At 43.2% G+C, this 22,889-nt stretch overlaps 1 protein-coding gene across 9 annotated transcripts in view; it reads left to right on the forward strand.

Moving 5' to 3' along the window:
• ELMO1 (engulfment and cell motility 1) overlaps positions 1–22,889 on the forward strand; it is a 501,394-nt gene that overhangs the window by 165,077 nt on the left and 313,428 nt on the right. For 7 of the 9 annotated variants that reach the window (XM_019655707.1, XM_019655702.1, XM_019655701.1 and 4 more), the window contains 6 exons: positions 4,099–4,198; positions 12,054–12,205; positions 14,295–14,373; positions 18,310–18,354; positions 19,415–19,465; positions 22,026–22,148. In XM_019655707.1, coding sequence (XP_019511252.1) covers positions 4,099–4,198; positions 12,054–12,205; positions 14,295–14,373; positions 18,310–18,354; positions 19,415–19,465; positions 22,026–22,148 — 550 coding nt within the window. The remainder of the gene's footprint in view (positions 1–4,098; positions 4,199–12,053; positions 12,206–14,294; positions 14,374–18,309; positions 18,355–19,414; positions 19,466–22,025; positions 22,149–22,889) is intronic. The other 2 variants (XM_019655709.1, XM_019655708.1) reach the window with 1 other exon arrangement.

Here is a 22,889-nt window from a genome sequence, read left to right on the forward strand (position 1 = left end):
TCTTCAGGTTAACCCTTGATTAAAAAAAATAAATAAATCAAACAAATAGAAATGCTCCCTCATGTGCCATGGGTGGCTTTATATGTGGAATTCGTTAGCCTTGATCTTCTGCACCCAGCACTGGGGTCAGAGACAGGGCCTTGGTTCCTGCCTTCCTTCTTCGGAGCCTGAAGCGCCTCTCCCTAATAGTGGAAGTAAACATCTTTGTCTGCGTTTGAGAAGAGCTTGTATAGTGGCTTCATTTGACATGGGGTGATAGAGTCCCTTGATTTGGGATGCAATAAAATGTTAGCATGGCCATCCTTTCCTTGCAACTCGGGGTTTGAAGTTGAATTTGGAAAAAGTTCTCCCTCATGGAAACCTGTATACCATCCAGCAACCAGGCATAAGGAATTATATATGGTATCTATACAGTATATGTAGTGTATTATACAATATGTATATTATAGATTTAATAATGTATAATAGAACATACATGCATAATAAGTCTAGTAACATATTTAGATATCATAATATATAATATATCTATATAATATATAACACAATTATATATTAAAATATATATAAAATGGTATATAATGTTTATATAAAATATGAATATAAATCATGTAACATTTCTATAAAGCGTTATTGGATGGACCATGAAAGCCACCCTTCCTTTGGCGCTTTGGTGTGTGAGATGAAGTAGCTTTTCTCTCACTTACAGACCATCCACACTGCAAACCACAGAGAGCCCTCGCTCGGAGGTGGCATTCCGCCTCCTTCCCCACCGTGGGGATGGAAACCCTGGCCCCGAAAGCACCTTGGAGATTTGGAAACCAAACGATTCTCTTTCCCTTTCCCTCCATCTTTTCCCCAAGGCCCCTGCAGCCTGTTTGAAGGGTCAGTAGGCAGAGTTCTGGGACATTTGGGGGAAGAGGGGACATCCCCGGATGTCACTAAGGTCACATGGATTATGGGCCCATTGAGCGGGGAGCAGAGTCATTTTGCCTTCAGATAATTAGGGAGCATAAATATAATGTACCTTTTGCTTTGAATGCCATTAATGAAGGCTGCTGTCAGCCCTATTCCCAGGCTCCGCTGGCTATCGGGAATGTAAAGAAGAGTTGGATTCCCACAGTGCATGTATTCCTTTGTCACTGGCTGTTCCATTCCTTCTGTTAGTGATGACATTGAGGCAGTTTTTTGGCACCATGCGGAGGCCATGGGCTGCCGTCCTCCAGTCACATCTGTGGGGCTCTTTTAGCAGTTGAGGCCTTTTAGCATGCCAGGTGTAAGCAAATGGCAGCTAGGAGTTATCATGTGGTTGCCGTTTTTCCTCGTTTTAAGTTAAACTATTTAGCTAACATTAGTCATTACTAATAAAATAATTAGCTAATATTTACTACTAATGCTATCCTTTATTATATAATAATATTTCCACAGTACTACTAATGCTAATAATCTATTAATAGATCTTGCTAATTGCTTTTATTACCTGACTCTCTTATTTTCCTGAGGCAATTTCCTTTCAGTTTTTACAATCTTATGGTTAGATTTCCTTGTGATTCATTGCCTATAGAAAGAGTCATTTTGGAATTTTAATCTGGAATTCCTATTTGGAATTCTTGCTACTCTTTTTAACCATTTTTTCAACTTTCTCCCTTTTTTTTTTGTTTTTTTTTTTTTTGTTCTCTCTTTAAAGCAAGTTTGAGTTTTCTGTTTGGAATTTCTTTTTTGGGGCATGATCCTCTGATGCCACCTAGGGGGCACCTGTAATATTGGGGTTGCCCATCTGTGACTCAGAAATGTCTTTTTAAAAAAAGTATTTGCTGCTTAAAAAAGGTATCTAGCTTGAATGGTTTGGCTTTCCTTGCAAATATTTTTTTCTAGCTCTAAGGACAGATAATTCTTGACACATGAAGGCAAATATTTGAAAATCACAGGCTTTGCTCACCTTTATAAAGTGCTTTATAAAGTATGATAAAGTAAGCTAACACTTACATGCCACAGAGTTCAAAAGGCTTTACATATAGTGACTCATTTTATTTCCCCAACAGTCCTCTGAGTTAGGTCCTATCACCACCACTATCATCGTTGTCATCCCCGTTTTTAATAAATGAGGAAACTGAGGCATAGAGTGCATCAGTAACTCTCCCACTTAGAGCTGGAGGGGGACCCTCAGCCGTGTGACTCAGAAACCATCTGCTTAACTGTTTCTTTTCTTTTCTTTTTTTTAAATTGGGGAATTGGGGAAGGGGAACAGTGTTGGGGAATCAGGGAAGGGAATCTTAGTTGTGGAGGGCGCCATTCGCCATCTGGCTGCCCGTTGGCAGCTTGTGGCCTCTAAGCTCAAGGTGCTGTGTTACAATCTTAGTTGCGGGTGTGCGTGGGAGTCAAACCAGCAGCCTTTTTGTTAAGAGCACACGCTCTATCCACTGAGTCATCCGGGTGGCAGCTCAGCTCAAGGTGTCCAGTTCAGTCTTAGTTGCAGGGTGGGCGTAGCCCACCATCGAACAGGCTATCTTGTTGTTACACCAGCTGAGCCATCCTGCCACCTGTTGGCAGCTCAGCAGCAGCTTAACTCAGGCGCAGCATCACTGGCCCATGTGGGAATTGAACCGGTGGCCCTGTTGCTCAGAGCTTGTGCTCTTAAGCTAGCTCTTAATCAACTGAGCTACTCGGCCAGCCCCCGCTTAACTGTTTGTCTGTTGCATGTCATCCCTTTGGCCCCCGGCAGTGTTGGGTTGCAGAGTTGAGTTGCGGTCCTTTGCAGAGAGCCTCGTCCTCTTTCCCAGGTGTCTCCCCAGCACCCCAGCTCCGGCGGTGATGCAGGACCCCCAGGGTTGGTATTGAGGCTGGGCTGAGAACACGAGGAAGAAGGGAAATTGCAGAGCTGTTTTAAGAGAAACACAAGCCTGTTTTCTGTTCTATTAATTAAAAATAGATGGGGAGATTCAATTGAAACATTTTATGAGACTTTAGTGTAGCAATTGTGGTATCTCTGAGTCGACAGATGAAGAATCTGAACAACCGGCTTCATGTTTAACAAATCAAGCATGTGAATCCATGCAATTGTATGCAGTGTAGAAACCCTGATGGGCGTAATTCAATGTACTTGAAGAGAGAGTACTTATCTTGAGAGTTTTAAGTTCATACTTATTACGATGAAAATGTAAAATAGTGGTGAGTGTCTGTAAAAGACTCTGAGTGTCTGGTAAAGTGTTGTTTTGAAGGCACCAGAAACCTCGATATTGGCTGATAAGGGACATGGGTGCAGCTGCTTTTGCGGGAGCTTTCTTGGTCTCTGTTTGGGTTTGTTTCTAAGGCACACATTAGACCCTCCCCACAGCCTCTGAATCACAGCAAATCTATTGGCAGCCAACAGTTGTTATCTCCACAGATATTCTATAAAGCCTATTAACTAAAGATAAAGTGCTGGCCAGTGTAACATAGGAATGAATATGCTTGCATATCTATTTGTGTCATAAGTTTGTATGTATATGTACACTTGCCCAGACACACACACACACACACACACACACACGCGCGCGCGCGCGCCGCACACGCACACAGGCACACAGGCATATAGATACCACACAGATCCTTTGCAAGTGCTAATACTCTTAAGAGAATTATTTCTCATCTTCCCTATTGGCTACCCATGGATAATAAAAGAAGCACACTGCCCTTTCTCAGTCGCCCTAACTTTCATTTGCTGAGAAGCTTTTCTTTAAGCTCTGATTACAGAATACTCATATGCTACACACTTCAGGAAGAGTTCTACAAGCAGCCCTGTGGCTAAATAGCTATCACTATCCAGTTTTTCTGCTGAGAAGACAGAGGAGGGAGGTTAGTGAACTTCCCAGTAGGACACAGCTCACCAGAGTGAGTCAGCGTGAGCCCAGGTGTGTCCCACGGAGGCCCCGGCTCACCTCTGAGAAGCCTCCTGCCAGTTGACTCATGTCTGTGAGGCCATTGTCCGCGGCCCAGCTGCGTATCCCAACCATCTCTTACAATTCCGCTCGTGCTTACTTTTCTAAAGCTTTGTCGCTTCTGTGTCTCCCTTTGTGCTTGCATCTTGGGCCCCTGACCACTGTGCCTCCCTGTGTTTTCCAGCTTTGGAGACATGCTGTCTTGCACCCTGACTGCCTTCGTTGAGCTGATGGACCACGGAATAGTGTCCTGGGATACGTTTTCAGTGGCATTCATCAAGAAGGTAACGCCGATTATGCTTCCCTGGGCTTAAATCCCTTCCTTCCTTCATAGCTATTTTCCTCTGCTTTGAATATATCTTATAGTTTATGAAAATTAGTTCTTTGTGTTAAAAGGTGAGTGGGGCTTTTGAAAGTATTATGTATATAGGGGTCAGGGCACCTCAATTTTATGTGAAAATGATATTGTCTTGCCACTGGAACTATAAGGGATTGAACGAGGTAGCTCATAGTCAAAAAGAATCAAGGTGTCATGTTGTTAAAACCATAGCAGTGTCTGCTGAGACCTATACAGGACTCGATTGTTCTCAACACCTAAGGTGAGTTCCTGCTGCCCTCGCTGAACCTCCTACGTTCAACCCAGGGTCCAGGGGAAGGGAAAGAGGCCAAGTATACTGATTTCCTATGTGCCTGGGTCGGAAGCAGGGCCATGGGAGAAGGCGTGCCTGGGTTCATGTCACTTTGGCACAGTAAGCCTGCTTACCTGTAATCAAGGTGGAATAAACGTCTCTGGGATCGACTAGTTTGATCAGTTCCTTCTTCTGTAGGAGGAAGCTAATAAAGGATGGGCAAAGGTGAGTTGTAATAAAGATGCATCTGCAAACGTACCATTCTTTTTCCAGTCTTCTAATAAAAAAATAAGTAGCCCTGATTTTAGAACTATTACATGTCATATTAGCTCATGGGTTATTATTATTTATATTCATTTGTTAGCTTATTTTTCCTCTCTTTGTATTTGTGAAATGGTTTATACATGTATTGGCGTTGTTTTTCCCCCCATTGTTGTATTGGAAATGAAGAGATGCTAGGACTTTATAACTTTATTTTCTAAGTATAGGTTCCTGGGAAGGGTTACCTAAAATAAAGAATTTCAGAGAATCTGTGCAAAAACTGGAAAATCAAAGCAAAACCAGTAAGAGCCACTTGAATTTTTGAAACCTTTTATTTTGAGATCATGGTAGACTTCCCAGAAAAGTTGCAAAAAACGGTACAGAGTGTTCCCATACGCCCTTCCTCCAGCTTGTCCTAACGTAAACATTTTGCGTAATGACAGGGCAGTGATCACAACTAAGAAGTGAACAGTGGTGCAGTACTATTCCCATTACCCCACCAGTTTTTCTACTAATGTCCTTTGTACAAGGACACAGTCCAGGACCCCACACTGCATTTAGTTGTCATGTCTTCTTAGTGCCTTCCAATCTGGCAGATCCTTACTTTTTCTTCGTCTTTCCTGACTTTGGCAATTTTGCACAGGACTGGTCAGTCATTTTGTAGAATGGCCCTCAGTGTGGGTTTGTTTGATATTTCCCTCATGGTCAAATCAAGGGTAAGCATTTTTGGCAAGAATACCAGAGAAGTAAGGATGTGCCCTTCTCGGCACATCACATCCGGGTACTTAATGTCCCTATGTCTTTATTCACAGCGACGTTACCTTGATTGTGTGACTGAGGTGGTATCTGCTGAGCCTCCTCCCTGTGAAGTTACTCCCTTTCTTTGAGAAGTTAGTCAGTGTCCTCAGGGAGATACTGCCTTGAATTGAAGGACATGCGAGAGCCTCCTAGTCTGTGGAATGAAGGCGCTGGGAACAGAAACCCCCCAGATTGGGCCCCCGCGTAATGCTGCGTGTTTATTTTAGACAAGAGCTAATTGGGGACCGAGGGCCTCTGGACACGCCTGTGAGTCCTCTTTCCTTAGGTAAGGGCATAGAGCCAAAGAGGACGCATAATGGGAACCACCGAGAAAACACCCCAAAAAGGAGGCGGCCTCTTTTTACCTATATTTGTCAAAATTGCTAAAAAGAAAAGAAGCAGTTGTAGATGAGAAGCCGAGGACACCCTGATGTGTGAGGAGGTATTTTCTCTTGGCGGTGGCAGGGACGGCCAGTGTTAGGTTAGAGTGGATTGCTGTATTCTGTCTTTCTAAGGTCAGAGTTCTGGGGAAGCAAGCTCTCTCTAAAGACACACAAGGTTTTGTGGCTTTTTTATACTTAACCAACATTTTATCTCATTCTGAATTTACGGCAGGCCTTTCCTACATCCCCAATCGCTTGCTTGTCCGCCATTAGAGCCTCCTTCGCTGTTCTAAAGGTGAAGTCCTGGAAGACGTTTGTGCTTTCACGGACCACGTGATCTCTTTGGATCCCTGCAGGGATCCTCTCCAGAGCGGAGCAGAGAGTCTTGTTATTCCTGTGCAGGAGGTGAGGACACGGTGGCTTGGGGAGGTTAAGTGAGGTCACAGGGAGTGGGCTGCCATGGTTCAGGGCTCCTTCCCCCCAGGTCACCCACCTGTGCGTTCAAGTGGTGGAAAGAACCGCTTCTGAAGACTTGTTCACCAGCCTGCCTCTTGTTCTGCCCGTCCTGACCTCCCTGTGTAGAGTTAAGTGATTCCTCCTGCTCTCTGTTCCCCTTGGATCTTGGGATGGCCCCAGTTCCAGCACTTACCACATTTCTGAGAACTTTCTGTTCATTTGACTGGCTCTCCCAATAGACCATGAGTCCTAGAAAGGTGGAACCCTGGCTTCCTTCATGACTTTATCCTCTGAGCCTGGCACAGACTAAGACCTTAATAGATTTCTGAGAAATGAATAACTGAAATATGTTTTGGAAGGGTTTTCTCCTAAACCCTAGCACATGAAGGAGAGAAGGAATACAGTATTTATATATATTTATCTATATATCAAGTAAAATTTCAGTGATGACTAGAAAGGAATTCCAAAGCTGTCTTTCTTTAAAGGATGTGAGCAGTGGTTAGAGAGAATGCCAATAATTTAATTTTCTAACTGTTTAAGAAAATGGTTTCCATTCACCGAAATTAAATGAAACATCCTATTAAATCTAAGGGAGCAAAGACTAGCAGACTTGATAGTTTAGGTAAAAATTAAATACTTTTCAGGAGGCAGTACATTTACCATATTCCGTGTCCTTGTTCCCAGTCATTCTACTTCCTTTGCACTGCTACTTAAATCTCAGCCCCTATGAAAATTTGAAAAAAACGGCCATCAGAAAATGACTTCATAATTGATAGTTTTTGTAAGGTTAACAATTTTTTATTCATTAGCTGGATAAAATTCAGCACTCTGACAACCCAGGAATTGTATGCGGGCAACTGTCTTTTAAATGGAGCTTTTATCTTGACAAAAAATCTACTAGGAAATACACTGACAAAAGGTGCTTATCTCTGTGGTACAAACTTGGCTTCCTCTTAATGCCAAATTCATACCACTTTGGAGAATATTTTTTCCCTGCCAGCTCCTGTCTCCTACTCTACTATTTTATCTGTTTTGTTGTGTGTGGACCTAGATTCTAGTTACAAACTTTATTTGCAATAAATAACACCATTTCATAAGCACTTTGAAACTTGGAATCCTCTGATGCCAATATATAATTGTTGCTTTTTGAAGACCTGGCTACTTAAGGAGAGGGTAGGAAGACATGGAGAAAAAAAGAAATGGGAAAAAAAAAAACCCAAAACCTTAGAACTTTCTGTTACGAATTGGTTTTCTCCTTGCCAAGTACAACATCAGTGCCTTTTCTTGGCAGGAAAGCGTCATACGAATGCTCTTGAAACCTTAGCTCTGCAGGAGGGCCTGGTACACCCTGCAGTGTTCTCAGTGCTTGGACAAACAGCCAGCCATTTCGGTTTAGAGACCCAGTAATTTTTGCCTCTTAAAAACTTGAGAGATTTATGGGCCTCTGCCTGGATAATTTAAAATATGGGAGTGGAGCTCCATGTTCTCCATGGTTCATTTCAGTTTCGATAGTGCAGGAGAATTTAAGACCTCATTTTCACTGATTCTAAGAAGTGTTTATGTGATTTTAATCATCTTACATCATTGATCGATGCACTGTGATGCCCTTAGCTTCTTAAAAGTCACCCAAATTTCCTCGGTTTTGTTTAGGTAACATTTTTAAATGAATGGAGGCATATGGAAATAGTATACATAATTATTGCTAACTCTTCTTACCTCTTCTTCCTTATGATACAGACCTACTTTCAAGAAGCTGTACTTTGGCTAGCTTAGCCTGTCTCACCTGTGTCGGCCAAAAGCGCTGTAATGGAGCTTTGAAAAATTTAAAGGCAAAGGAAATCATTACTGATTTCTATGGGGACAAGGGAAATTAAAATTTAACCAGTTTTCTCTTTCTATAGCTATACAAAGATCTGTAATTTTTAAATGAGAATAGAAAATAACATTGGTATATGCACGGATTTGCATGTCACTAATAAGGAGCCTGACTGTTGTCATTATGTTTGCTCAGCCAGCCTTGATGCTTTGGCTGTTAGTACTTACTCATTGGATGAAATTATTGGGTCACTTAAATGTCTGGTTAAAACCACTGACAAAGAAAGACAAAAATACAGAAGTTAGTTTCAAAAAATGCCTAGTATCACCTACAGAATTGTCCATAGGACTCTAATGGGGTATGAGCCTGATCTGTACCAGGCAGCACCCAGCTAAGTGTGATACAGGTTACAGAATGTAACCTGAGGTAGGGTTATCGAAATGATGGGTTCTGTATGTCAAGAAAGAGATGACATAAAAGACTAATTCTAAAGAAGCTTGATGAAGATAAGGGGTTAGTTTCAATTACTTCCAGAAATGGTAAACGGAATATGAAATATGTATGTGGGATATAAACATTCCTGAACCAAGGCACAGACTACCAACTATTTTCCTACCATTAAGCAAGCCCGTTGGAAGCCAGTGAGAGTTAATAATTGTTAGAGAACTTTAAAACCCATTATAAGAAGGTGTACTTCATGTAAAAGCATCCTGAGTCCTGATTGAATATTTCCATAAAGGAAATACTGTCAAAAGGATATTTATGGAAGTAGAGGGTAAGTTTGTATTAGAGGGAAATCTCAAATGTAGAGGAAATCCAGGACTGAACTGGACCACGGGCCAGTGTTGTGCGTGTATCATAGACCTGAACACATATCGAAGGAGAGACATTACAAATGCGTTCTCAGGGAGCTGAGACTGTTAGTCACTAATGATATGGCAAACTTGGGAAAAAAGGTGATAATTGAGATGGGAGGACTAAGAAAGCAGCGAGATTGGTTTTCACCCCATTTAATTTTAGGCTGTGTTGGAATATCTAAATGGAGGTATTCTTCTAGATGCCAAGAATAAGCACTTAAGATACTTCATAGTAAATGCCTTTTTATCCATCTGTCTCCACTAGACTATAAGGTCCTTGAAGTTAAAAACCATGTGGGTTTTGGGCCGGCCGAGTGGCGCGATGGTTAAGAACTGGCTTGGGACACCAGAGGGCCCCGGTTCGGATCCCACATATGAGGGCCAGTGACACTGCCCTCTGCAGCTAAGATGCTGAACAACAGCTCAACCTGGAGCTGGGCTGCTGTGGGTCGCCGGCGACGGCGTGGGCTGCAGCCCCTGTGGCAGTGGGTTGCCATGGGCTACCGTGTGTAGCCAGCAGCCGCAGTGAGCGGCCGTCCAGAAGCCGGCGACTGATCTGCCTCACCCTGGAAGAGCGCAATGATGGTGCCAACTTGGGCCAGTGAAGCAACGTCCTCCACAACTAGACTGAAGAACAAAACGACAGCAACTTGTCTGTTCCCCTTCCCCCAATTCCCCAGCACTGTTCCCATCCCCCAATTCCCCAATAAAAATCTTTAAAAAAAAAAAAAAAGAAATGTTTCCTAAAAAAAAACCACAAAAAAAACATGTGGGTTTTGCTCATCTCTCTATTTTCAGATCTTAAACAAGCCTGTTTTACAGCACACCATGGATGTATATTACTTGAATGAATGAAAAGAGGGGATGAAGGTTAGTGGGTGTAGGAGGGAGTTTGACAGTGGGCTGTCAAGTGGAAGACTCTCTATGGAGTCTTAAACATACATCCAAATTCATTAAATGGAGACAAGAAAAGGAGCATGGAAGGAGGAGAGAATTAGTGCAGAGAAAAACAGAAGTACTGCCAACGAGCTTCTTTGTAATACCTTTACTTTTCTAGCAAGTGCTGACAAGTGTGCTGCGATAATGAGAAATGGTTGGGGCGGTGTTGGTGGCGAAGTCCAGACGCTTAAATTCTTTTTTAGTAGAGGGCCAAGTTAAGCGTTAAACCATGAGCACAGGATGAGAGTAACTGGGTTTTTGTCAGAGAAAGATGGCCCAAGAGAAAGAAAGGCGGCCTTCCATTGGTAGGTTTGAGAGAGTGGAGCAGACTGTGGGGATGAAAGCAAGGGCTTTCCAGGGACAGTAAACATGTTGGAGAAGTTTATGAGCCATGAAATGAGCTAAAGCCAATTGGCTGATGGGTCAGCAGAATTCTTTGGAGAATCTTCGATTTCCTCATACTCTTCCTGTAGTTTCTATTACAACACAATAGCTTTTTGGAATAGAAAAACATAATGTCACTAGACATCCTGCTATTTATTTCCAACTCTCTGAGATCCAGAGGTACCTGGAGGCAGAGAAAGTGTTGGTATCTGTACCCCACACCTACTTTCGCCAGGAAGTCATTGGGCTAGAGGCGGTTGAGATGGGAACAGCAAGTTACCAGGGATGCCTGTGCGTTTTTTCTCACACAAGGATGGAGAAGGGATGAGGAGAAGGGCCAGCATGAAGGGAGAAATTAGTGTCGACAGAGGGAAGCAGTAAGTGTCAATTTGTCATGGAACCAAATTATTTCACTTTTAAAAAAGGAGTCATTATGTTGATATAATAACAGCCTTTTAGTGTGAGTTGTCAACAGATAGTAATAACTTCTAATGAGGCCTGTAAAATAAAACCTTTATGGTACCCATGTGTTTGGGTCGCTGTGATCCATTATACTAACCCTCGTGGTGCTTCTCTCTCGCATTGTGATTTATCCTGTTTAGGGCCTTACTGATTAATTCCTTAGACAATACATTTTAGAATCTAAACTATTATTTTAAGTTGTCATGCTGCTAATTTAACTCTGTTCCTGCTTGCTGTATTTTAGAGAGATGGGGAGAATTTATTATAACAATATAAAATGAAAGAATGAGGGAAGGAGTGTTCCATGGAGGAAAAACAAGGAGAGTAGCCAGTGACTGAGTAGTTGCCAGTTGAATTGTGTTGACAAGTGTGATTTGTGTGAATCCCTTAAGAATGTAACAGGATCATAATAAGAACATAAAAGTAAAGGGTAGCTTGGGATTGGAGAGGTGTGGTTATTAGTATATGTTGAAACGACTGAATCAAAGAAACTCAAGAATCCTTACGATACACAGTTGGCCTTCTACATCCTTGGGTTTCACATCCATGGATTCAGCCAAGCACAGATTGAAAATATCTAAAAAAAACCCAAAAAACAAAAAACAAAACTTTTCCCAGAAAGTTCCAAGAAGCAAAACGTGAATTTGCCAGGTGCCAAGCACTACACTGAATCCACTTGAATGAAGGGCTGTGTAGGCGTGCCTGCTGTAGCCTGCATGAAATGTAGGTTATATGCACATACTGCTCCATTTATATAAAGGACATAAGCATCCACAGATTTGCAAACCTCGGGGAGTCTTGCAACCATTCGCCCGAAGATCTGAGGGATGACTGTATGTATTGAAATCATCTGCTTCAGAAAGCTGAAACTCAAAATAATTCCAGAAAAACCAGACAGAACAGTTCTTTGAAGCTGTCTCCTTTTTACAATTGCTTATTATTGAATTATAGAAATAGTGCTTTGTAGTAATGTCACGAACAGTCATTGTTGACTTGATGCATTCCTTGCTGTTTTGGTATAACCCCTGGTACCTTTTATCCCCCAGGATCCGGTGTTTCTTAAAGGAGCCCCCGAAGTACTAGACTTGCCCCCTTCTCCCCTTTTCTGCTCTGCCTATCATGAGTAGTCAATTGTGCCCTGCTTGTATTTTTAGATCGCAAGTTTTGTGAACAAGTCAGCCATAGACACCTTAATCCTGCAGCGGTCCTTGGCCATTTTGGAGTCCATGGTGCTGAATAGCCATGACCTCTATCAGAAGGTGGCACAGGAGATCACCATCGGCCAACTTATTCCACATCTTCAAGGGTAAGTGTGCTGACGCCACCACTGTGGGGCGGGAACATGTTTCAGCCCCATAAAGCTTTGATTAAATGCACAGAAAAATACTCTTGATTTGGCCTTTATTCAAACCCCCATCATACTGAAATGGCAGTCAGTTGCCTCTTGCTAAGCTCCATGGCTGTTCTTGGTACTGCCCTGGCCCCAGTGCCTGGCCCTTAGTAGGTACTCAATTTTGATCTTCTGTTGGTAGGTAGCCCTAGAGTTTTACTTTTAACAAGACATAATGGAGTCATTTGTTCTCTTAAGTTCTCAACATAGTCTTTCTTGAGTCTTTTAAAACACCGTTTTCTGTGACATAATGAGTATTTTCACAGTCAGTTAAGAATTTTTAAAGGCAGGCATCTTTCTTTAGGCTCAAGGCGATTACAGGAACCTTCTTGTATTTTCTAATGGATGTGTTTTTTTTCCAGAGCTTGAGCTACAAGACAAGGCCCTAGCAGCCTGCAGTCTTTGGGGGCTTTTCCCCTTCTTTCTACCTTAGGGAACTAGTAAGGTTGTCTCTGATGATAGCAGACTGAGAAGGACCCCACTGTACAAAGCTGCTTTATAAATTACACTGTTTTAGGTGCCAACAGACGTCCTAAGCTAGCTTACCCAGAGCAGGGAGTTTACTGAAAGGGATGCTGGGGCACTTTGGAACCCAAGACTGACTTAAGTAGCTAAGCCTTGGGAAGGACAGAAACTCTGGCCTCTGTGGGCTCCTCACAACAGGACTAACTCCAGCCTATCAGCTGGCACTAATGTGACCGGGTTCCCAGAAAGTGCCCCCTGGCCTCTCAGGTCACATTTGTAAATTCTCAAGAGGAAACCTGACTGCCCGCTTGGGTAGGGGGTGCAGGGTAGAGGTGGAGGGAATAGTTCATAGTTCTCAATATACCCAAATGTTAGCTGTTGTGTTTATAACTAAACTACCAAAATGCACTCGACGCTTCTTTCGTTTGGACGGGGGATGATGATTAGAATGTAAAACTTTAAGTCACACATGCTTAGACTGTGGCCTCAGGGAAAATTAACACACCCTCCAAAATTATGATTTTGTGTGAAACATCTCTAGAAATACCAGTTTCACACTTCCCTGAATGTGAAATGCATTATCTTTACAGTCTGTGTCTTTTGTCTGCATCTCAAGGGCAGACTTGTGCATTCAGTGCACTTCACCCAAGTGGAGAGTTTCTTATTTGCCAAGCTCTGTGCTAAGGATTTTATCAATATATACACCACTTCACTTGATCCTAAAAGCAACCTCTTGAAATAAGTGTTCTCACCCAGTGTTACAAATGAGGAACCTAAGTCTTAGGGACATCCCATGAACTTGACCACGGCTGCACAGTGGTGCATGGACTCTGACTTTCATCCCGCCCCAGGCCATGCTCCCAGCCCCGCCCCTCCCTAAATCACTTGTAAAGGGAGCTCTTAGCTGCCCTTTGCTTACACCTGGGATCCTTTTACTACTGTGCTGCTTACCGTGCAGGTCACATTAGAGCTTTGCTTCATTTGGGATTTCTGATTCCATTCCGGTGAAAAGCAAATTTGTAAACTTAAAACTGGCCTCTTTGTTATTGAAATGTTTCTATTTGGAAATAGATTTTTAGACTATGCGATATCACTACCATGAAGACAAAGCTGTTTCCTTTATAAAAGCCCAGGACTGTGGGCACACCCAAGTCTACCCCAGACATACTTCATGCATCAGACAGAAAATTACACACACACACATGCACACATACACATATGCATCCATTCACTGAGCCCATGCTTTTCATCCTAATACAGAAGACAAGGAAAGAGCCAGCTAGCCACGAGTACTTCCTGGGTGATCCTCGCCAAGCAGTGCGCTGTCTGGCTAGCAATAGTAATTCCACGCCCCGCCCCCCTTCCCGACCCCAGCACTGTGTTTCCAGCCTTGTGATGGGCGAAATACATTCTCAGTGCTGACTGCATTTTCCAGGTCCTGCTTTTCTCACCTTTTTTAGGGAGACTATCACGAGCTTCATTGCTGTCTGACTCAGGGGTAGCGTCTTCTGACTGTACATATTTTTTCATGTCTTTACAGGACAGATCAAGAAATCCAGACCTATACCATTGCAGTGATTAATGCACTTTTCTTGAAGGCCCCTGATGAGAGGAGGCAGGTATGTTGCATTTCTTTGGTTTTAAGACTGTGCCTAGGCCTGGCAACTTGTGGTGCAGAGGGAGCCCTCTCCTGCCCATCGCAGGACACGTGGGCCTCCCGGCTGATCTGTGGCTCGGCTGCCCAGCCTGGGATCATTCACACATCCAGTGGGAACTAGGTGGCGATGGGCAAGCCCTTGTCTGAGGAAGGATGAATGCTGGGAACGTTCCAGCAACAGAGAGCCCTTTCATCAAATGAAACCAAGAGAGACGTCCAAAACATAAAACGATGAAAGCCTTGCGGCTGGGGTGGAAATGGAGTTAGAAGCCCCTGCGATCTTCTGTCATTCCATTGGCTGCTCCCTGGGGCAAGTGAGGTGTTGTCCCCATTTTTCTGATGAGGCAGCGGAGACCCTGAGAGGCATCAGTTTTGCCCTGGGAAGTGGGAGGTAATAGAAAGGTGAGACGCAAGAGGCGGAACACACGGATTGCTGCCACTGGCTGAAATAACTGTTCCTATCCCAGAAGGGGCTGATTGTCTCCATAGATTTCTGTTGTCCATTCTGTTGTGGCTGGAGGGGGGGTAGTGAGCAATTCATTTCCCCTCCTCTGTGAAAACAAGAGGGATGAACCCCTTAGAGGTACCTGTGTGAAACCTGTCCTTTGAGACTCCCCTTTGCCTGTAGATCTGTGGTTCTTTTTTAATTTTTTAAATTAGTTTCAGGTGTACAAAGCAACATACTAGTTAGGCATTTACACCCCTCACAACACGATAACTCACCCCTCCCCAATCTACTACTCTTCTGACATCGTCTATAGCTGAAAGGAGTGGAATTTTTTGTCTTGGGATTTAGCTCCTACTTCAAAATCCATTCATGTTTTTGCCCATACACGTAACATGCACCGTGTTGCCTTGGTCCCAGTTCACTTCATTTCAAAACAGCGTGGACATACGAGATGTTTCAACTGCTAGAAAGTGTGCTGGGGTGCTCAAAGACAGTCACCAATACATCATTTTAGGAGAGCTTAGAAAGCTAGCTGCCACTGAACACTGTGTCAAGAATTTCATTTATGTTTTAGTTTATTTTTCTGTCAAGGATTTTAAACCTCAGTGACTAAATGTGAGGGTTCCTGGCTGGCTTTCCACTTAGGATCATTTGCTCATCCCGGGGGCTGCGTGTGTGCATTGCGTGGAGTGACTTGAGAGTTTCCTGCACCTTTGGTTTGGTGCTGGCTGGAGTCAGGAGAGCCTGGCCGTGCTCTAGGCTGGAGTTTTAAGGGTGGCTCTGCCTATCTTAGGGGGATCATCGTTGGTGCTGCTCCTGTATATTTATACCGAAGGGCTGAGCTCATGATAACTCCTAGCAGCCCAGCAAATCGCCTGGCAGCTCTCACATGCATGTGCCTGATGAGGTCATTGGAGAAGCTTGATTGTCCTACGGGCAGACCAAGGGTGCCTGGTCAGAGCACCTGGTAGATGTGTGTAGAGTGAGGGTCGGGAGTTCTGTGTTGCGGTCTGACCTCTCGGGGCATCCCTTTCTCTGTGGAGGAAGAGGTTGGATTAGAGGAAATGAAAGCTCGCGTCCACCCCAAATGCTGTGATTTTGCTCGAATCTCTGGATCTAGGCTCAAAGAGGATGCGGGTACTTTGCCCCTGACTTTTATATCAAGAACTATTGTTAATCTGCCGAATGGGAATTGTGTGACGATGGAGAAACGGGGATTCAGATGCCAGGACAATGACAAAGTGAACAATATAGTGGAATGCCAGTGTAACATTAGGTGTGGATTCTGTGAATCAAATACATATCTTAGGCAATATGAGACTGACCTGGCACAGTTTGGCCATAGCTTGCTATAATAATAATAAATCACAAAGAGTAGCCTAATAACATTAAGCCATTTAAGAAAAACAATTGAACTAAGAAAGACTGTGTATATAATCCAGTGGAAAAATCTAGAATATTACATGACTAGTTTAGTCTTTGAAATAAAGATAGCAACAAGGATCGTTTTTCTTACAGCTATTTGCCATTCTTCATTTTACTATTTTCATGTCAAAAATGCTGGTGAGAGCTCTTCCAAATTTCTCTACGAATATTGATGCTTTTGATAAGCATTTAAAAAATACTTTTTGGTTAAAAGATTTGGGCGGAAAAAATCAGAAAAAAAATAGATTCCAAAGGAAGACATTTTAAAAGCTCCTATGGTTGCATTACTGGGGAGAAAACCACACCCCCTCCCAGCTTTGACTCTCAGGATCTGATGTCCTGCTTTGTTCTATGAAAGTTCGACATACATCATTGGTTCGCCAGACATCATCAGACCACATGCAGTTTTTCTTTTGACTGCTATTAAAAGCAAAAATTTTTGTGGACATCTTTCCATGTCAACATATCTGTATCCTTGTTTATATCTATCTATACTTTTCTTAATGGTATGAAATATTTTCCATGGAATTGTTTACTCAAACAAATCCTAATATTGGACAAAAAAAATTATCTGATGAAGACAAGGACTTTTCTGTTTTCTCTCTGACCAAACTCTTGTTCTTTAAGGAGGGTAGTGGAAAATATTCATGTATTCTTTTATGAAACTCGTATCGTCTACTCCGTGCCAGATATCGTACTCTGGGCTTGGAGTACAAAGAGGAAAAGGACAGTCCCTGTGCCTCTGAGGTGACCAGAATCTTATGCAGAAGATAAATTATGCAAACTGATAATCACAGGAATTGCTGTAGATGTTGGAACTAGGTTGTTCTTTCTCACTTATTTTAAAATTTTATAAATTGATTGGGCTGAAGTAAGCGCAGAGAATATTTTATTTTCTTATGTTGTTTGTGGAGCAATTAGGCAGTAATTTCATGTTTATAAAAGAAAATGCATTAAAAGAACTGTAGAATCCTTTAGACCTTTTGTTTTTCATCTGATCTGAGAAAAAGGCGGGCCTTTCTGTTTCCATCAGGAAGAAAGCACTGCCTCCTATGCATGGTGGGAGGGTAGGTTCCTTCTGCAGTGCTGTGAACTTGGTTCTGAACGTGTCTTTGTCCTCTTGTTTTCAAGAGGACTGAAGAGGACATCATGACATTTGACCTTAATTCCAACCGGTCTTTTCAAAACACCTTACAGTATTCATGTCCTTTTCTTTTTTTTTTTTATTGTTAGTTTCAGGTGTACAGAACAATGCAATAGTTATCCTTTTCACCCTTCAGACAGAAGCAACCCCCCTCCCCCATCTACTGCCCTCCCACCACCGATATCATACTTATCTATTACAATTCCATTGACTCCATTCCCACACTCTACTCCACGTCCCGTGACTATATGTATATATAATTATAGTTGACATACAATGTTATTCAACATCAGCTTCAGAAATACAGTGCAGTGGTCAGGCCTCTACACCGACTATGAAGTGGTCTCCCTAACAAGACATGAGTCCATCTGGCCCCCTAAAAAATATTTACAACATTATTGATTATATTCCTCAGACTGTGTTTTCTATCACTGAGGCCATATTGTAGTTACCAATTTGTATTGTCTCGTCCCTTCCACTTTTCCTTCATCCCCACCCCCTCCCAACCAGCAACCCTCAGTTTTTCCTCTGTCTGAGACTACTTCTGTTTACATTTCTCATTTATTCAGTTTTTTAGAATCCATGTATAAGTGAGATCATATGGTATTTGTCTTTCTCTGACTGACTTATTTCACTTAGCATAATGTTCTCTAGTTCCATCCATATCATTGCAAAGGGTACTATTAAACTATGGTACATTTACACAATGGAGTATTACTCAGCTACAAAGAAGAAGGAAATAGTACTGTTTATGTCCTTTTCAATGCAGTGGGTCAGCAGGGGCTCTAAGCAAACTGTCGCCTCTAACACAGTCCTCTGCATTTCCATCCCTTCTTCTCTCCTGCTGGCTTTCCTTTCTGTGGTGGCGATGACGCTGTTAGGTTGGTGTAGAGAGCACTGTTGACATACTTGATTGTCCTCTGACTGTAAGTCCCCATGTTCCCTCCATCAGCACAAAGCGAGCCCCGCATGTCCATGCTGCCCCCCGTCCAGCCCTGCCTGCGCCTGTGTCCTCCTGCCTCCCCATTTTTGGGGCTCTCCTGGCTTTCTGCAAGTTGATTTTCACCTTGATTGGATTCGTGGCTGTGTTTTTGAAGCGTAGTTTAGTTTCTTCTCTACCCGGTACGAGTAGCAATACTTTAAAGACCACCCCCACCACCAAACATCCACATTCAAGCGTCTTCCTGAATATGAGCAGTATTTTTAATTTTGAATGTTCACAACAGTATCATATGCAACCATTTAATTTTCCCTTAGTGTCTGTTTATCAGCATGTAGAAAGGGCATCTGTGAATCATTTGATTTAATAAAATAATCGTGAGTCCTCTCTGCCAGTCAGGCAGGCCAAAGCACCAAGCATGACTTACAGAAACGAGGTTTAGCCATGCTGGGTGTGGGCTCTAGGACTGGAGCATTTGCCCAGATTTCACTAAAACCCCCTCCGTTCAGCTCACGTGCACAGACTACTTTCAAGCCATGGGTTATGTACTGTTTGCTCTTTGGTTTTACACAGGTTAAGGTGAAATTCAGAAGACTTAGGTCTTTAAAAATAAAGTGGTGTTCCTCTAATGTTGACTCATGGGGCAGGCATATGTTGCCTCATCAAAGCTCTGTGCACATGAGTATTCCAATAAAAGCTGATGAGCCTTTCCCGTGGAGAACCGCCGTTTTCATTGAGAGTGTTTGTGGTTTTTATGCAGCATTCACCTTTTCCTGGAAAGAAGAAATGCCAAAAATAAATAAAAGATATTTAAAAAGTTTGCAGATGCCAGATTTCCTGTCTTTGCTTTTGGACATGGCTTTGTTATCTAAACAGAGCATTCAAAAAATAATTTGAATACCACTGCCTGCTTGAGTCTATTCTTTCAGAAGAAATACTGCTGATATCCAGTTAGGAAGCATACCCCGGGATAAAGTCATTTTGGACCGCGGTGAAATGTATCTTTCTAACGTAAGCTTTTGTGTGGGTTTGTTTGTCTTCAACAGGAGATGGCGAATATTTTGGCTCAGAAGCAACTGCGTTCCATCATTTTAACAGTGAGTACCTACATGCTGCGTCTGCTTTGTTGGGGTGGAATGATCTGCGCATGTCTTTATCTCCTCTTTTGGCTTTAGCTGGGCGGCTTCTTCTGTGACTTGCTTCTGTGGTAAAGCAGTAGGAACTAGAAAGGAGGGAACAATGTGCTTGTGGAATTGGAATAAACAAGGCTTTCCCACAGGAATGGCCTCCTGTGATTGTGGGGGAGGAGTCTTTGGACCCGCTCTAGAAAGAAATGCATCCGGCAGGGAGGGCTGGAAGCCTTTCAGTGGGGCAAGCTGTGATGCTCACCATAGCGATAACTCTGCATTTAAGGGAATCAGGGACTCCATGACTTAAAATGTCTGCGAGTATGAGCTTCTGCTTTTTTTAATGAGGGAGCTAGCTGGAGATGTATCAAACCCTGAGAGAAGTCCTGAAATGTTGATCATCATTTTCCTGGGCCCTTTTGCAAGAGAAAGGCAGAAAAGTCATCCATGGAACCTACTCATTAACTGCAGTGCAAACATGACTAGAAACCTCAGTGTCAAAGAAGCCGTACGTGTTGTGTTGTGAATGTTTAGAAATAAATCAAATAGCAAGGTTTTCTGAGGCCTTATCTGCTACTGGACTTGTAACTGAAGGCTGAAGCAAGCACGTGTTGGTTCCAAATAGCTCTGCAAGCTTACAGTTACACACACACACACACACACACACACACACACACACACACACACACACTCACACACACTCACACACACTCACAAATTCCAACACCATGAGGCCATCAAAAATTAGAAACCTTAGGAGGACAAACAAAATAAATATCCTAGAACCCAAAGCCCATAGTAATCACTACAATTTGTCATCAAGTCTGATTTTAAACTTTCTGGCCGTCAAGGATAAAGAGAAACATATGAGTGTGATTTTCATTGTTTGACTAACGAGGTACCCCGGTTCTTCAGGGATGACATATTCCCCCCCCTCCCCGGGAACTGGAACCTGAATTGGGTGTTGATAGGACATTCTAATAGATTCTAGGCCCAAGAATAGTTTCGTAGAAATCGCAGAAGGATTCATAATATGTTTATTTTTTTATACTGGCTCTCAATACAAGTGGAAGTTGCAACATTAAAGCGTAATTCAGTGAAGGTGTTTGTGAAAGGGGAGGAGAGTAGGGAAATAAAGGATCAGAAGTGTTGAATTAAGGTCAAGGCCTCTGGTTGACATTACCTTGGTGTGGCAGTCAGAGTTAGAATGCCCAGAGATGGGGTGGGCGGAATGACTGCAGCCACCATGTCTCCAAGACCAGTTTGCTTCAGTGGGGCCTCTTTTATGAGACTCTAATGGCCGAAAGTTCAAGATTGGCATTTTCTGGCAAGAACTTTGAGCACAGCCACTTTTGAGCTGCTAATAAAATAGATACCCACATCCTTTAGCACCCATTCACTTTGGATACTAAATATACGCTATGAAGTAACATTCTTTCCTGAAGATTGAAGGCTGTGGGGTTTTATTCTATCCCCCCCATATTGCCTAGCTTCCCACCCCCTCAACCTCCCATCATTTTTGTTCCATGACTTCCTTCTATTCCCTATTCTTCTCTCCATCCTTCCTTCTTTAATTGGCTATTTCAACATGGCACTACCCATAGCCAGGGTGCACAGTTCAGGTGCATGCCAGGTCGGGGGCACCTGGGGAAAGTTCTTTTGGACAGCAAGACATGGTTGGGTCTAGCACATTCAAAATAACTGATTTGAATGGTTGGTGCACCCCATCATCGACGCGACACGTTAAAGACACAACCGTGGTCTCTGCCAGAGAGGATTTACTTAGGCCCAAGAGTTGAATCCCATTTTAGACCCAGCTCTGCGTGGGGCAAAGGCCCACGTATCTAGTCTCCTGCCCCTTCTTTTATGTGTGTTCCCTTTTGGTTCTGTGTCATTAATTGTTAATAGGCGAGTAAAGTAACGCACATGAATTCACTAGCTGTATTGCAGTGGTCCCTACATAGTTTCCACAGTGAATTAACCACAAACCTGATAGGTACTGTGCGTGCGTGTGTGTGTGTGTGTGTGTGTCCCCAAATCTTTCCGCCACTCAGAAGTGGGATCACCCGTCAGAGACAGTTACAGGGTGAGCCGATGGCTAAAATGTGCACTATATATGCGTTGTTTACTCCTCTGCTGTATGGGAGGAATGCTTCTACTGTAGAAATCCGGTCCTCTTCAAGATAGTCTAATGTCAGGCACGCCTTCTCTTGATTGTATATGGCCGCAATCGCCAGTGCATTTCTAGCGCCTCCCATCTTTTCTGCCCCCTGCACCCAGTAGGTCTCTTCCCTGACTTCTGGCCTAAAGATCTAGAACTTCTTGGGCCCTGGAATATAAAGGAAGGCTCCATCACCTCTATTCTCACCTTTTTTCTGAAGGGTAGTTCCACCCTGTCTACATCCCCTGTGTCTGCACATGAAGACTTCTGAGGGTCTACTTGGCATAATCATGAGGGTGAATGTTTCTCATTTGCTTTTCTTTTTCCCCTTTTCTTTTTTAAATTTTCATTTGTGCACCGTCTCCCCAGCATGTCATCCGGGCTCAGCGGGCCATCAACAATGAAATGGCACATCAGCTGTATGTGCTCCAGGTGCTCACCTTCAACCTCCTGGAAGACAGGATGATGACCAAGATGGACCCCCAGGACCAGGTGAGCATGCCCGACAGCAGAGAGAACGTGCCATTAAATGGCTTTCTCTCGGGCTACTCTGAAACCAGGAGTTTTTAGATCATGATAGTATTGTTTTATTATCATCTCAGAACTTGGGGGAATGGATTGAACATTTAGGTGAATCTAGGATCAGAGAATGAACTAATTGGATTGTTTCATTACCCATCAACCACATGCATATTCTTTATTGGATAAGAAAACTTGATATCACATGGCCACAGACCTTGGCTCTTGACCCCAGGGCTCTCAATGGTAGTAGCTTTGGTCAAGTTCCCAGACACCTAGGGCCACTTGGTAGCTCTGTGTGATATTGATTTTGCAGTTTGAGGAAGTGAATTCCATTCTCCAGTGATCAGTGCCAAAGGTGGGGGGCCCTCAGGTCATCCCTGATTTCTGCGCTTGCATGTGTCAGTTGGTTATTTGCCATAATTGTCTCTAGGTCTTTGGCTGCTGTGCATGAAAGGTTATGTCTCCATCCAAATGGCTTTTGGAGAACTTTACTGTGTGAGGACAGAGGGAGGGGAAACAGCTGGGAGCCCTGCCGTAGCATATTTTCAACTTACACAGCGCTGCAGCTCTGGAAAGGAAAACACTCATTATTGGCACGTGAGGGCCTGATCTATCACAGATGTGAACTGCACATGTGACGTGTGGAACTGCCGCAGCACTTCATTCATGGCGTGAGGCCATGCGACTCAGAGTGATGAGGAGGCTTTGAGA

The sequence above is a fragment of the Hipposideros armiger genome, unplaced genomic scaffold, assembly GCF_001890085.2.
Source record: "Hipposideros armiger isolate ML-2016 unplaced genomic scaffold, ASM189008v1 scaffold_244, whole genome shotgun sequence".
Taxonomy (NCBI): Eukaryota; Metazoa; Chordata; class Mammalia; order Chiroptera; family Hipposideridae; genus Hipposideros; species Hipposideros armiger.